The sequence below is a fragment of the Passer domesticus genome, chromosome 2 (assembly GCF_036417665.1).
Source record: "Passer domesticus isolate bPasDom1 chromosome 2, bPasDom1.hap1, whole genome shotgun sequence".
In the NCBI taxonomy this organism is placed as follows: domain Eukaryota; kingdom Metazoa; phylum Chordata; class Aves; order Passeriformes; family Passeridae; genus Passer; species Passer domesticus.
Genome location: NC_087475.1, coordinates 17,303,471 through 17,317,713, shown reverse-complemented (window position 1 = coordinate 17,317,713; position 14,243 = coordinate 17,303,471). Strand labels below are relative to the sequence as shown.

The 14,243-nt window shown below is 41.9% G+C and overlaps 1 protein-coding gene across 1 annotated transcript in view; it reads left to right on the top strand.

Moving 5' to 3' along the window:
- The first annotated feature begins 259 nt into the window (after nt 1-259).
- REPS2 (RALBP1 associated Eps domain containing 2) overlaps nt 260-14,243 on the top strand; it is a 96,677-nt gene continuing 82,693 nt past the window's right edge. Inside the window, exon 1 of the mRNA XM_064407593.1 lies at nt 260-573. Within this exon, the coding sequence (XP_064263663.1) occupies nt 352-573 (222 nt within the window). The 5' untranslated portion in view covers nt 260-351. The remainder of the gene's footprint in view (nt 574-14,243) is intronic.

Below are 14,243 nucleotides of genomic sequence, written 5' to 3'. Positions count from 1 at the left end.
AGACCTTCTTTAAGGTCCCTTCCAATCCAAGCCATTGCGCGATTCTACGAGAAGCCGGAGGGCTGTGAGCTCGTCCCGCAGCGGGGCAGGGGCGGGCGGTCCGGCAGCGCACCAGGCAGCCGGAGGGGCCGCGCCGGGGGCAGAGGCGGGGCCGGCGGCAGCGGCCGGAGCACTGCGGAGCCGGCGCGGCGCTCACCGGGCGGGGACTGCACCTTCGCCGCCGCAGCGCGGCACCGCCCCCGGCCCCGCCACACCGCCCGCCCCGCCGCCCGTCCCCCCGGCCGTCCCCCCGCTCCCCGGCGGCGCGGCACCCGCTGCCCGCCCGAGCGGCTGTGCCTGCGCCGCCCCGCCATGGAGCAGGGGCCGGCGGGTGCGTCCGGCCCCGCTGCTGCTGCTGCTGCCGCCGCCGCTGCCGGCACCGGGGGTCTGCTGCTGCCCCTGAGCGAGACCGAGCAGCAGCGCTACTCCGAGCTCTTCTCGCGGTGCTGCCCGCCCCCAGAGGCGGCCGCAGGGGGGAGCAGCGTGGGCGAGCTGTTCCGGGCCTCCCAGCTGCCCCCAGACACGCTGCACCAGGTGGGTCCGGGGCTGGCCGGTCCGGCTGCCCCCGGAGCTGCGGGGCGCGGTTTGGGGGGCGCGGGACGGGACCTGCGCCCGCAGCCCCTCGGGAGAGCGGCCGGCGCTGCCTCCGCTGGAAGTTGGGGGCTGCGGGCGGGCCGGTGCCCCTGCGCTGCCCGCGGGGCCGGGACGCGGCACAGCCCTGTCGGCGGCGGGGCAGAGCGGAGCGGGGCCGGTCCCGCCCGCGGTGGCGATGCTGGGGCTGCTCCGTGCCCGCTTGCCTGCTCCGGACCGGCGCTGGCAGTGCCGGCTCCGCGGCTCTGAGGGGCCGCCGTGCCCCGCCGTGCCGGGCTGCGCGCCCCGCCGGCTCTCCCTGTCAGGTCGGTAGTGCCGTCGCCTTTCTCAAAAGGGCCTCGAAAGTCATAAAAGCAGTTGTATGAAAGGACGTGCCATGTGCTAAATTCCTGGTGTACCACTGAGGGGTTTTTCCTAAATGTGGTTTCAGTGGAAAAAAAAAAATTCGCGGGTAAAATGATGTTGCGGTGTTTTATGTCAGTTTTGGGGGCGAAGTGCGAGGGTCTCCCCCGTCGGGGCAGCGGAGCCCCAGAAGTGGTCCCCAGCAGGGGCTGTGAGGCGGAGCTCTCCTGCTTTTTGGGGAGAAGCTTGTCCGGCGTGGGAGAAGGCTTGTGCCAGCCAGTTTCCAGGAACAGGGAGGAACCGGACTTGGGTCTTCTCCACCTGCGGATTAGTAATTTAACTAACGCACTGTAGTTGCCTAATACTTCCTGAACAGAGATAGGGTATTCCTGATAGTTTATTTATTTATTAATTTAACTTTTATTTCCAGGGATTTTGTTCTTCAATAGCTTTTACTGGTCAAGCAGGAAAAAGTTACGATGAAATGGAGGTCATGTACCTAGGTACTGCCCAGAGGTAGTGAGCTCTACTGCTGTCCTGATAGCGGGCAGATCATATCTGAATGGGTTATATAAATTCGTATTGCACAGTGCATTCTGAATGAAAATTTCAAGGATGAAAGTTTCAAGGATATTTTTCTTCTTATTTATGCTCTTTACCAGATCAGTTAAACGAAAATCTTACCAAGCAATGTATTACTACCTTGTGTGGAGCCCCCCTGTCACCGTGGTCTTGCAGGTGAATGGAGTAGTGAAAGTAGAGATTTCACATAGATACAGCACTAGGAGTGTTCTTCCTCTCTCCTCTTTTTGCAAAGAGGAAGAACAGGACATTTAATTTCAAATAAAAAGGCTTATCTAAATAGCTACTTAATTTTTCAAAGAAGTATGGAAAAAAACCTCATATTTTAGTTACATAGTTTCTTACCCTATCATTTAAGTGAAATTTATCATTATGTTATTATCACAGTTTGTTTCCAGGGTCGTTTCGGTACTAATGTGTGATTTAAACCTGGAAATGGTGAGGTATTGATTTTGGTTTTGTTTTTGGATTTGTTTGTTCGTTGGTTTTGACATTCTGGGGTTTTTTAAACTATTTTTGATTATCTCCAGGTATATTTACGCTGTGGTGAGAGCATTATTGGCAAAGAAGCCTGTAATTGGCTTCAGGAATATTGAGATAATAAGGCCTGTGGGATCTGGGTCTGTTTCTCTTTTTCCTTCCTTCCCTCCCCCTTTTGTTTATAGGGCACTAATCACAGTGGCATTCTGCTCTACTGCTGCTGTGCCTGTCCTCAGAACCCACTGCTGTCAGGTATTCTTACATGTCCTGAGACTTCAGGAAAAATGAGTTAATGCAATGAGTTAGAAAAAAATTGCAGATGGGGATGTTTTGATAGGGAAAATCCCAATGTTATTGGAGATGTTTTTTTGATGTTTTATCTTACTATATTCCAAAAATGCAATTTAATATTTTCACATTAAAAATCCTACTATTCTAACAGTTAGGGGAGCAATACACAGAGATTCCTGGTATACATTTTCTGCTAGTACAGGGAACACCTGTTTTAGGCCAAGACAGCTCATTTGGGTTAAGATAACATGCTTTCTTTGAAGTAATTTTTGAGTATGAACATTTTTGGGGGTTTTTTAATGCTTTTTAAAATCCCCATCTGTCACTTTTAGTGCTTTGTATACAGGCAGCATCCCTACTGACCGACTGAGAAATGGTCATGCTGAGTTTATTCATGTCAGAAATGGGGAGATTTGGTTTGGAAACCAACTCTGAATTTCTACTAAGTGGAGCCAGCACAGTCCAGAAGGTACTTAACACAATTCTCTGGCCTTGCACGGGCTGTAGCAAGAGACAGTTATGGACAGTTTTGTAAGCAATGTGCAATTTGCAGCTTTTTATTCTCAAGGCATTCATTGAGGAGTGGTTTTACAAATCAGGATGCTTCCAGAACTGACATTTAGTGCTGTGGCAGTCTCAAACCTGTGCTGTTGTCTTCAGTTGTACTTGTGTAATAAGTGGGATAAATCTTTGAGAAAGAAGGAGCTTTTCCTTATACCCTTTGATTGAGATTTATTACTCATCAGGATGATGCTCACGAGCATCACAGTAAATCTCCCTCCACTTGCTTACCTGTAATGGCAGGGTTTGCTGTTAAGGCACAAATCAGTGGGTGCATCCTGGGATTTCAGTTCCTAGGGGAAAAGCAGTGGTGTGTGCTCTCAGACAGCAAACAGGCAAGGGTTTGGTTTAAAGGTTAGTTGGCTTAATCCAAGAAGTTACATGGATGAAATAGTCTAGGTAACAGAGAGCAGGTAGGGAATGCCAGAGCATGTGGCAGAAGAGGAAATGCTGGAATAAATGGAAAAAATCCAAGAGCAGCCGGGTCAGTCGGAGCAGATGGCGTGCACCCGAGAGTCCTGGGTCTTGCTAAGAATGAAGTGATTGAACACAGATTCATTACACCCAGGCTCATTAAAACCAGCAATTCTGCTGGGCAGTAGGGTTCAGCAGAGCTTGTACTGATTTTGCTTTACTTACAGACAGGATCGAACAATGAACTCAGCAAGAGTTATTTCAGTTCTGGAGAAAAGGTTGCAGTTAGCACTAAAATTAAAAACGTCAGACACTTCATAGGACAGAGAAGGGCATGACAGGGACAGAACAGCATGGGTTTTGTGGACTGTATAATCATACCTCCCCAGTGTACTGAAAGTCTTTGGCTAGACATATTGTTTGGTTAAAGACAGAGCCATTAAGATTGTATTTAGACTTGAACAAAGCCTATGGCAGATCTTTTACCAGGGGCATTTAAAGTAACTCTGCAAAATGTCTGTGATTATTTGCCTGAAAGGTCTGTCCTGGTTTGTTTTTATTTTTTACAATATTTATGTTGAAGGAGAAAGAGCAGACTGGTCATGCACCAGGCACTTATGCAGACTGTCAGAATTAGAATAAATTCAACAGCATCTGCTGGGTTTATATGTATGTATACATGTTGATGAGGTTGAAAATGGTGTTCTCTATGCTTTAGGCTCCTAACAAAGGGGAACTGAACTTGTACAAAGAACTGAATTTGTACAAAGAAAAAAAATTTTAAAAAAGTAAATGTTTTGGACTCATTGGACCCACAAAAAATTGGTGATCCCGCAGCTTGCTTTGTTATATAGATCAATATCAGTAACCCTTCTAACAAGGGGAAACAGCAGGCAGAGGTGTGGGAGGAAGGGAGGGCGGCAGGAGGCACCACTGTTGGTCATCAGTGGATGACTAAAGCAGGTTGATGTGGCCATGTGAGCAGACTCCCTGGAGATTTGGGCCTATTCCTTGCAAGATCTGTTGGATTATGCTCCCCAAGTGCACTGGGATGTCAATATTCCACGCTGACAGCTGTGCCAGGTGCTGGCAGTATCTGGTTTGCCCTGTCTCATTTGGGGCAGTTGATTTGTGACCCCGTTTTGAAGCTGGCCACCAGCAAGCACACACAGCCTCTGGTGCTTGGGTCTGGGACCCCAAGTGTGCCTGTTGTGGGTGCCACGTAACCATGGGCTGATGTCTGCAGGTATCTCAGATAAAATAATGCTTTACAGGGTCACTGCCCTCTGATCAGCAAAGGAGAGGTACCTTGTGCTAGTTTTGCTGTCTGTTGACATTACTGTTGTCTCTGAATATTTTGTCTTAAGAAATTGAGGAGCAGAACTGGGCTCAAGATTTACACTAAAATGCATATTTATTTTCATTAGTTTCCAACTTATTTGATTAATTCTCACTTGGTTGTCTGACAGTATCTTTAATTCTCACTTTTATAAACCTCAGTCTTATTGGTGGACTTGGCACTATCAGTACAGAGATCCAATTTTCTTAAGAAAATGCATTCTTTCCTCTGCAAACGAACACACTGTGTTATTTTGAGCTCCAAGGATGACAAGTACTAATTGTGTGATACTGGAGCTGTACAGGCACTGCATTTTTTAGCTGGGATTCTCCTTCCAGCTCTGTGAATAGGGAACACAGACAAATGGTCGTGCTTTTCTTCCACAGACTTCGTGAGTTAACTTGTGTTTATTGTGCCTTGTCTCTATAGTTACAACTCTACACTTTAACTGTATTATGTTCAAAAAGCAGAAGTGTGAATAGACTAACAAAAAAAATGGTTAAGTTGAAAAAATTGGAAAAATTCCAGTAAGGATTTGCTTTCTGAAATTTGTTTTTTCTTAATTTGCTAAGTATAAATTATTACCTGCAGGATAGCTGGGGTGGAACTAACAGTCTGCTTCGAACAGGCAGAAAGGAAAAAGGGCTGTGGCAGCTACAATGTGAGCTGTTTGAGTGAGGAAAGTCTGGACTCGATGTTACTTTACAAAAATAAAGTTCGCTGTGTTGCAGCTGTTGACAGAACGTGGCATTATGTTTGTGCTGGCTGTGTGATTTTGCTGAGTGAGCAGTTGATCCATCAAAAAGTGGTGTTAGAGAGAAGTTGCATCTTTACTGACGTCTTTGAGTCAGGAAGAAACAAAAGCATGGTACATCATCATGTAAGCAGTGCAGCCAGAGGAAGGGGAAACTGACATTTCAGTGTCAGTATTCTGACCACAGTCTCCTAAGTTGTCATTGCCTTTCTAGAATCATAAGCAAACTTGTGTTTATGTAAGTAGGAAATTGAAAAACCCAGATGTAAAAGCTACAGTAGTATTGTTACCAAGAAAATTTCTAACTTGTAGCAAAGTAAAAGGTAAAACTTCACTTGGAGCTATGTCGCTGATGTGTTCCATTAAAAAATATAAAATGGCGATCTTAATACATCTTGAAACGATTTTTTATGATGTAAACTATCACTTCATAGTCACTGCTTACAGGATTAGTAGTTTTGAGTGCCTCAGTGTTGACATACATAGTGGATGATTTGTAGAAGCCATTCCTTCCAAATGTGTTTCAAATCACACTGTAAAACAGACTCTTAGACCTGCTTGTCACAGGCATCCAGTGGGATGGTCAGAATTAGTCTGGTCAGGGCCTGCAGCCTTCAGTAATTAACCCTCATAACAGCCAAGTGTCAATTAATTATCGAGTTTACCAAGAAAATAATGCTTTGCTGTGCCAGTGATTTCAAATAATACAAAAGGCATGAGGGGAAAAGATCCAGTGGGGTGAAAAAGAGTTAACTCTCTTCATGAGAGGTTGCTGCAGTATGAAGTGGGGACAATGAAGAATGGTTTTCATTTTTATGTTTTCAGTAAGTGCTTTTGTCATGGTACTTACGTAAGTGCAGTGGGGTTCACCAAAGAGTTGAGTATAACCTCTTCTAGTCTTTTGTATATCTTCAGCAATCTGCTGTCAGTATTGTGATGTTTATACACAGATTGATGATGTTGCCACAGTCTGCTTTGCAAAGGAGATGTTGAACACAATTCATTTCAGTGGCTGAATCTGCTCAAACAGCCCCTGTGAAAGAGGGATGGTATAAAGTCTGAAAACATGAATTTAGCAGAGCTGAAAAACTTAGCCAAGACAGATTAATGAAAGATGGAACAAGCATTTCTTGAGCAAGGAATCAGGATAAATGCCCTATTTAAATTTAAAATACTATGATTTGAGAAATACATCTGATAGAATATTTGTAAAGCAAGATTCTTTGATGTATTAACATCTAAACATACCAACAGTATGGTAAAATAAAACATTAATGAGCCATATGTGCTAGTTCAACTTTTGAGACAGTCAAACAGTTTAACAGCTGAGTTAGTAGATAATTAACTAGAAAAGGTTGCTGGAGTAGAAAATCAACTGTGGACAAATAGTAATCCCCTCTTCCTGAACAGAGGGAATATTTTCTTTATCCATTGTATTCAGCAGCATTATTGGGTGACACTGCATAAAACTGAGAACTCTGTTGGGAATAACTTTTTTTTTGTTGTTGATCACTATTTTTTAAATTCCATTTTTATTTTTTTATTCCTGCCTTTTAGATATGATGATGAGGCATAAAGTTGTGATGGGATGAGATCCATTAGTTCTGTGACCTAGTAGGACATAGTGACCAGAAATAACCAACTAAATCATTAACTGCAAATTATATTTACTTCATTTATCAAAGTGTTTAAAAGGGAAAAATGTGTTTATAAGTTGTAAATCTTTGTATATGTGAGAAATGTGTAGCTTTGGGTTTTTTAGCGGATGAAGACAGTGTATTTTTAAATGCATTCCAGTTTTCAGCTATATTTAATTTTGCATATGTCATACATACCCACACAAGTAGGTGTGTCTCTTATTAACAATTATAATGGAGCAAATTTCTTACTATAATTAAGAATTAAATTAATTCTTATTATAAATTAATTAATTGAGTTATTATTGTAAAATAAGAATTAATATGTTTTTTAGGTGTTGTGGTTGCTCAAATATATTTTAAATTATTACTTTGTGGTAGGAGCAAAAATGTTATAGTAATTTTTTTTTAAACATAAGAGTCGTGTTTTAATGATGACCAACTAACAAGACAGATCTTTATCCAGATAATGATGAAATTAGGGTCTTACCTCCTTGGACTTAAATAATGTTTTAAGTAGCTTGTTTTTCCCAAAAATCTGCCCTGCAAACACTGAAGTTCAGACACCTGGTGCTGCCAGGTGTTTCAGACTGGGTGGAGCATTTGCAGAGGGGTGTTGGAGATGCTCCTCTCTACCCTGGGCACTCTCAGGTCTGGAGCAGGCTGCTTGGAACCCCTCAGAGGTTACACAGTTTCTGCCTGTTCAGTTGTCTCCTGTGCCTCCTTGAGCCATGCAGACTTTTACATTGCTGAGCAGAGCTGCAGGAGTGCCCCATGTTCAGCACTGTGAAGCCTGCAAAAAAAGGGGGGTCTTGAGTAGCTTTTGGTAGCTTGACTGTTAGAGCCCATCTTCAATGTTTTCTTCTGCTTTACTTTTTATGTCTGTAGGATTTTTTTCTGCCCTGCAGTCTTTCCCCCATCCAAAAAATCTGCAAATACTGGTTCTGGTATTTTAGCCCTGCACCTGTGTAGTCCTCCAGTCTGAATATGCAGGACTGGGTTGGTCCCCTTCACTGTCAGGAAGTGGTGGGAGATGCTCCTTTGGGCCGAGCCATGGTAAAATGCTGGATTTGGGCCTCATAATTCCCACTGGCTTGGTGGCACTGAAAGTTCAGTGTCGGCTAATGGGAAACACTTGGCTGAGCTTGAATTCAGACTGCCTGAACATGGTCCATGATGTCTGCTTGCTCACTCTGATATGAGTCATGAAGCTGAATTCGACTTCCGATAGCAAATGTCTGTAGCATTACTTTATTATTATGATTATAAATTTCAAGTGTTTTTTTGGCGTGAGCCTTTCAAGTGAATTTACCTTTTTTTTAATCCTTTATTTTTCTTAAAGTCTCTTTCCACACCAAGAAACATTAGATCAGCTTTGGCATAGGCAACATTTCACATTTCATGCATTATTTACTTCTGGCATAATTTACACAATGATGTCCTATGGAAGCCAAGATGATGGTATTTGGAACAAAACAATGTGTCTAATCATTTGCAAAACAGGGTGACTGCTGTGGGCTAACAAACAGAGTCAGAATTATATTGTTGTGAACAGTAACAGCAGTGGAGCAGTAAAAGGTGAAGTACTTTGAGATCCCAAATGCCAAAAATAAGAATAAAAAGGGAGGGAGGCCAAAACTCAATTGTGTGATTATGTATGTATTTAATTTTGTATTTGCTTTCCTTCCTCTGAATAATTACTGCCATTGTAAGAACATCTGTATATTTTAATAGCCATAGGCTGCTTTTCCTTTACTGTGTACAGATAGAATTGCAAATACAAATTGAGGCAGAAATTTGCTGTAAATGCTGGCATACTGTGCACGGGTACTGGAGACAGATTAGTCTTTGACTCTAGTGTTGCTGTTTTGAAATCCTGTGCTCTTCTAGTGAATCGAGGACAACCCCTTGGTTTGGACACAAACAAGTAGATTCTCACTGACAGAAGGATGCGTTTCTGCACATAAGGTGCAAGCATGTTGGGTGAAATAGTGATAATTTTAGTGTTTTGTTTAGTTGTGTGGAAGAGAAAAAATTTAACCTGCTTTTCCAAAAGATGTGTTGATTCTAACTAGAAGTAAATGGGATATAAGATCAAGGAAGGGCAGGAAGTGTCTTCAGCATACACCATGTGCAATGGAATTAGCAACAAGGGTACAGCTTCAGTTAAGAAAACTTTGGACAACTCTTCAGTTTTATAAAAATAGTCCATAACTGTCAACTAAAGAAGGGTTTTAATAAATATTATTGATTAAGATAACTGCACAGCTGTAGAAGATAATGTTTTGTGTATTTGCTGTATTGCCTTTAAAAGAACCTTCAGTAGTTGTAAGCACTAGGGAATTGAACTCAGGAAACATGCCAAATATGATAAAACAGGAGGGGTACAGGAAGCATCAAGGTTTTATTGGGGTAGCCAGTCCAAAAAATCACGTAACAGTAACTATGGAAGGAAGAAGCTCATTTGAAAAAAAAAAATAATAAATTGATGGAGTGGGAGATATGTCTGTAAGAGATTTGTGGCAAAAATGCATCGCGTGTCACAGAATTTCTGTTTACTTCTGTATTAGTTAAGTCTCATTTTGTCTGAAAGCAGAGAAAAACCCAGAACTGCATTTTTGTAGAAAATGCCAGAATTTCTTCCTGTCTTCTAGGGCAAATTTAATGATGTTTGCAAGAGAAGTTGCTTTGGAAATGTTTAAAAAGTTGTACTTTGTTGAACTAAATCAAAACACTTTGTTTTGAACTGCTTGGATGTTGAAGCATTGTGACACCTTAAACACCTGAATTTTGGGAAAGAGGTTGTTTGTGTACATCCTTTCTGTTCCTTACACTAATTCTGCCCTTACGGATAGAAGTGGTGGTGGCCAGGCAGCCTGTTCAGAAGGGACACTGTGGTGCCTCAGAGATGTCACCTGCTGAGGAACCACAAAGGTGTGAAACATCAAAACAACAGCTTCCTTGGGACTCTGTGGTACCTTTGTGTTAAGGTGACTTGGAAAGAACCCATTTAATTTCCTGGTAGAAATTTGAAAGGTTCATTGTAATCCTAGTAGATCGGGTTTGGTTTGTTATTTTTTTTTTTCAGGAAGAGATTCAAGATGTTGCAGTATTTTCATTTAGTCTTGTTCAAGATGTGACTGGAACTGGTGGCTACCATCTAGCTGGGGAGGATTTCTCACATTTTTCATGTGGTGGTTGCTACATCCTGGATATTAACTCCAGTGGTTTTTGCAACTTTAAATGCTTTCTGCCACTGCCTTCAGATGAGGGAGACAGTGGCTGTCAGATCTGCCATGCAGAGTTGTCCATAATTCATTCTGATAAGCAAGAAACAAATGTTTAAACCTCTGAAGAATGAGCTTTTTCTCTGTTGTTGCTGAAGGTTGTGGAAGACCTAGGTAATTGTAGCTGCTAGATGTGTTCTCCTATTCAGTCAGATGGACATGTCCCCTGCATTCAGGCTGTCTCTTCTGTAAACTCTGACTTCAGTATTAATGGAAACAAATTTTCCTTTGGACCTAATATACAGTAATACCCTTTTTAAGAAGCATGAGAAGAAGAAACAAGCCTATTCCAAAGGAGGTAGTACATTTCTGCAGGTCATGGTGGGCTGATGTCTGGGTTGCTGGCTGGGTTCCTTTCTGGGTTTGGTACCTGTGAAGTTCATGCCTCCCAGCAGCTTTTTGTGCTTCTGGTAGATGCAGGAGATCCCTTATGGTGCTGGATGGAAGTATAAAGAATGGATAGGCTGAAACAAGTTTTCACTTTTAAGAATGTATAAACAAAGACCTTAGTTGAGTCTGAGGGAGATAAGTAGAAGCAGGACAGCAGTGAATGTCATTGCAAGCAGTGGATGTGAAAGGGATTGGAGGAGCCTGAAGGAGTCATCCTGGTGGCCAGTGTTTATTGGGGCTTCTCTGGTTTGGGAGTAGATCAGAAGGCAAAAATAAATAAAACCCAATTATTTTGTTAACAGCTGCTCTCTGGTGTTGAGTAATAAAAGGCAGGGTCTAGGAAGCTGCTTGTTTCTGTTTTTTATCAGATGCTTTAGGTATCGTGGTGATGAGCAGGTTATAAATATAAATGTCTGTTGCAGATGGAAGATGAAACAGGGTAGAACCCAGTAACCTTTTAAGAGAGGTAACATAAGGTTCAAAACTCTGCTGAGATCTGAAGCTTCCTACAGAGTCTTCGGGTAATCTCTTGGAAAGCCTGGCAACAGCAAGAGAAGGACTAAACCCAAAACAAATAAACAACGCCTCAAAATTCCCCAAAACAACCCCAATTTTGGAGCCAAAATCTTACCCAGTTGTTAGGTTCAGTTATTCATGAGGTGCTGCCAGGGTTAGAAATGAAGAGAGCCTCAGCTTTCCATTTTCTATGCTGATATATGATGGAGATGTACCCCTGTAACAAATTGTTATGCTTGGGGTTTTTTGCAATTGTATTGTACCCTCACTGCTACCCTCGCTTAACCATGGACTTCTTTTCAAAAACAGCACTACATTATCATTCTGGAGATACAGTATACCTCTGAAATAATACAGCAGTGAAGTCATGTCTGTCAAAACATATTTTGAGTGTTGTGAGAGGAAGGAACCAGGATGGGGAGCCTGGGGTTGATGATGTTACAGCACCTGCTACCTCACAGCCTGACAGGTCCCAGGTTCACTGGCCAGAGAAAATGTTTCAGAGAAAAAGAAAGAGCAGCACTGGGCAGTACTGATGTCAGCAGGAAAATAATTCTCAGTGTTATTTACATCAAGTTATCAGGCCCTTATTTTCTCTCTCCCTCTCTCCTCCCCCTCCTCCACCCACAGCTGTATTATAGTAATTATATCTTTTATTTGATCTAATCTAAATCAGGACTGTCCTTGAGGAGTATATTCTCCAAAGGAGTATTTTTCCATAGGAAATACTCATTAGCTGTTTTTAGATTGCATTACTTACTATGCATATATTTGATTGCAGGGGAAGTGTACAAGAGACAGAGCTTTAGTTAAGTCTAGCAAGGCACCCTGTATTCAGTATAACTACTGAATTTAAGCCCTGCAACAAAAGAGATTACTCTGGAAATGGAATGAAGGTCTTCTGTTCAGGTACTGAAGGATGGACCTTAAAGTAAACATTTCTGCGTGAGGGAAACTTCCAGAAGGGCAAAAGTAAAAGAGACATTTGTGAATATTTTTTCTTTTTCTTTTTTTCCCTTACTACATAGTTTAAATTTTTTAGTTTAAATTATTTGTGTAAACACAAATATTAATAACCATCTAATTAATAGTTGAACACTGTAATACTTTTATAGTCCTTCTAGTAAGTTGGCCAAGTTAAGTTTCAAAACATAGGTGTTTCACATTTTAATGAAAAGAAGGAGGAGTGACGTGTCAGGAGCTGTAGATGCGAAATACATCTAAGAAAGTGGATGAGTAGTACTATCTAGCTTTATGTGTTCTTGATTCCCATCCATATGGAGAATTCTGGTAATATTTAGGGCCCTAAATTGAGAGTTGCAGAACCATCCTATGGTCAAATTGGCATTGGCCCAGAAAAGCATTTCTGCAGTTTTCACAGCACTGTGTCATTGAGAGGCTTGGGTCATATGTAACTGTACAGAGAAAAACTTCATTTGGAGCAGTGAAATTTTTTGGGCCAACTTTAAATACTGAAATTCTGCTTTGCTTCCTGATGACATTTTCAAGACAACATGTTTTGCAAGAAAAATTGTACAGAAATTTTCCTTTGTAGAAGAACATTAAGCAATTTCAAAAACGTTTCACCATTGCTCCAAGATGGTCAGTGCTATAGTTTTGTGATGAAAGAGCATAATGGAATTGTGTAGTTCCAAGGAAAGGTGTGTTTGAATCATAAACTAGTACACATCACCATAGTGGACCACTTCCCCAGCTTAACACCCAAAAAATGTTTAACCTCAAATGGCTTTTCAGTCCTATGTAATATAAAATGTTTCTTTTGCTCTGCTGCTGATGTTTCTGTTCTGTTAGAATTTTCTGTCAATGCTTTTAATGATAGTCTTGCTCTCTGAGTTCCCCTTTTCTTGTGGTCTATCTAGAGCTGCTGCAAGCACAATGATAGAAGTACTTACTTGCAATAGAACATTCAGTTTACCCCTCTGTAGCAGCAGTAGCTTATTTATTACCAAGGTTGCAAGGAGAATATGAGTGCTATTTATATCCTTGTGTGAACACCCATTAGTCTCATTAACCATTAAATGGTCAAAGAGCTGAAGACATCTTTGAGTTTCTGAATGTGTAGTGTATACTGCAGGAAAGGCATCCCTCATCTGGTTTCACATTAGGGGCTGGCTTAACATGTCACCCTGTTCTTTATTCAATTCAAGATTTTATCTCCTGCTAGCAATGACCTATCAGCTAATGGTCTTTTTGTTATCACTATATGACTAACCACAAATCTATATTCCTGAAAGGTTTTGCCATTTCCTACATACATGTGTGCTTTCAGAAAAGAAAAAAGTAAAACAAAAAAGGTCTCCTTTATTACTACTTTTTCTACTTCACCTTTCTTACTGTAATCTAAAATTTGTCAATTTCCTATGTCATGGGCTGAGGTTTCTTTGGTCTGATTTTCGAAAGAGGTGCGGCTTGTGCAATGATGTTATTAATTCAGCCCTGTAATAATTTCTGAATTTGTCAACTATTTCAATAAATTTCAAGAAAATTGAGAGACTTTGAAGAGTACCTAAGAGTTATGTGGAAGACTAAGTCATCTGGTGAAAGAAAAGCCTATTAATTTTGCTGCTGAGAGGACCATTCCAAAAGGAAATGAGACCATGTTTAACATTAAAGAATCCCTATAGGAATGTCACCTCAAGACAAGGGTCTGGAGAAGGTTGGGGTTTATTGGTTCTGCTCCTTGAAGACAACTCCTTGACTGATGTAGGCTGCCCAGGGAAGTCAAGTCACCATCTCTGGAGCAGTGCTGGATTAACAGTTGGACTCAATTAGGGTCTTTTCCAACCTAAATGCTTCTATGATTCTAAGGAGTGTTGTGGGCATGAGGTTAAAATGGCTGTAAAATATAATTTTAAAACGCACTGTAGCAGTGAGTGGAGAAGAGCAGAAGGGACAGGCGAGTGTCTCCGTATCTGCTCTGTGTCGCTATTTTTGTGCCCCTCTTTGCTCCCCCGTCTCTTCCCACAAGGCTCCACCTGCACTGCTCTTTGTTCCCTTAG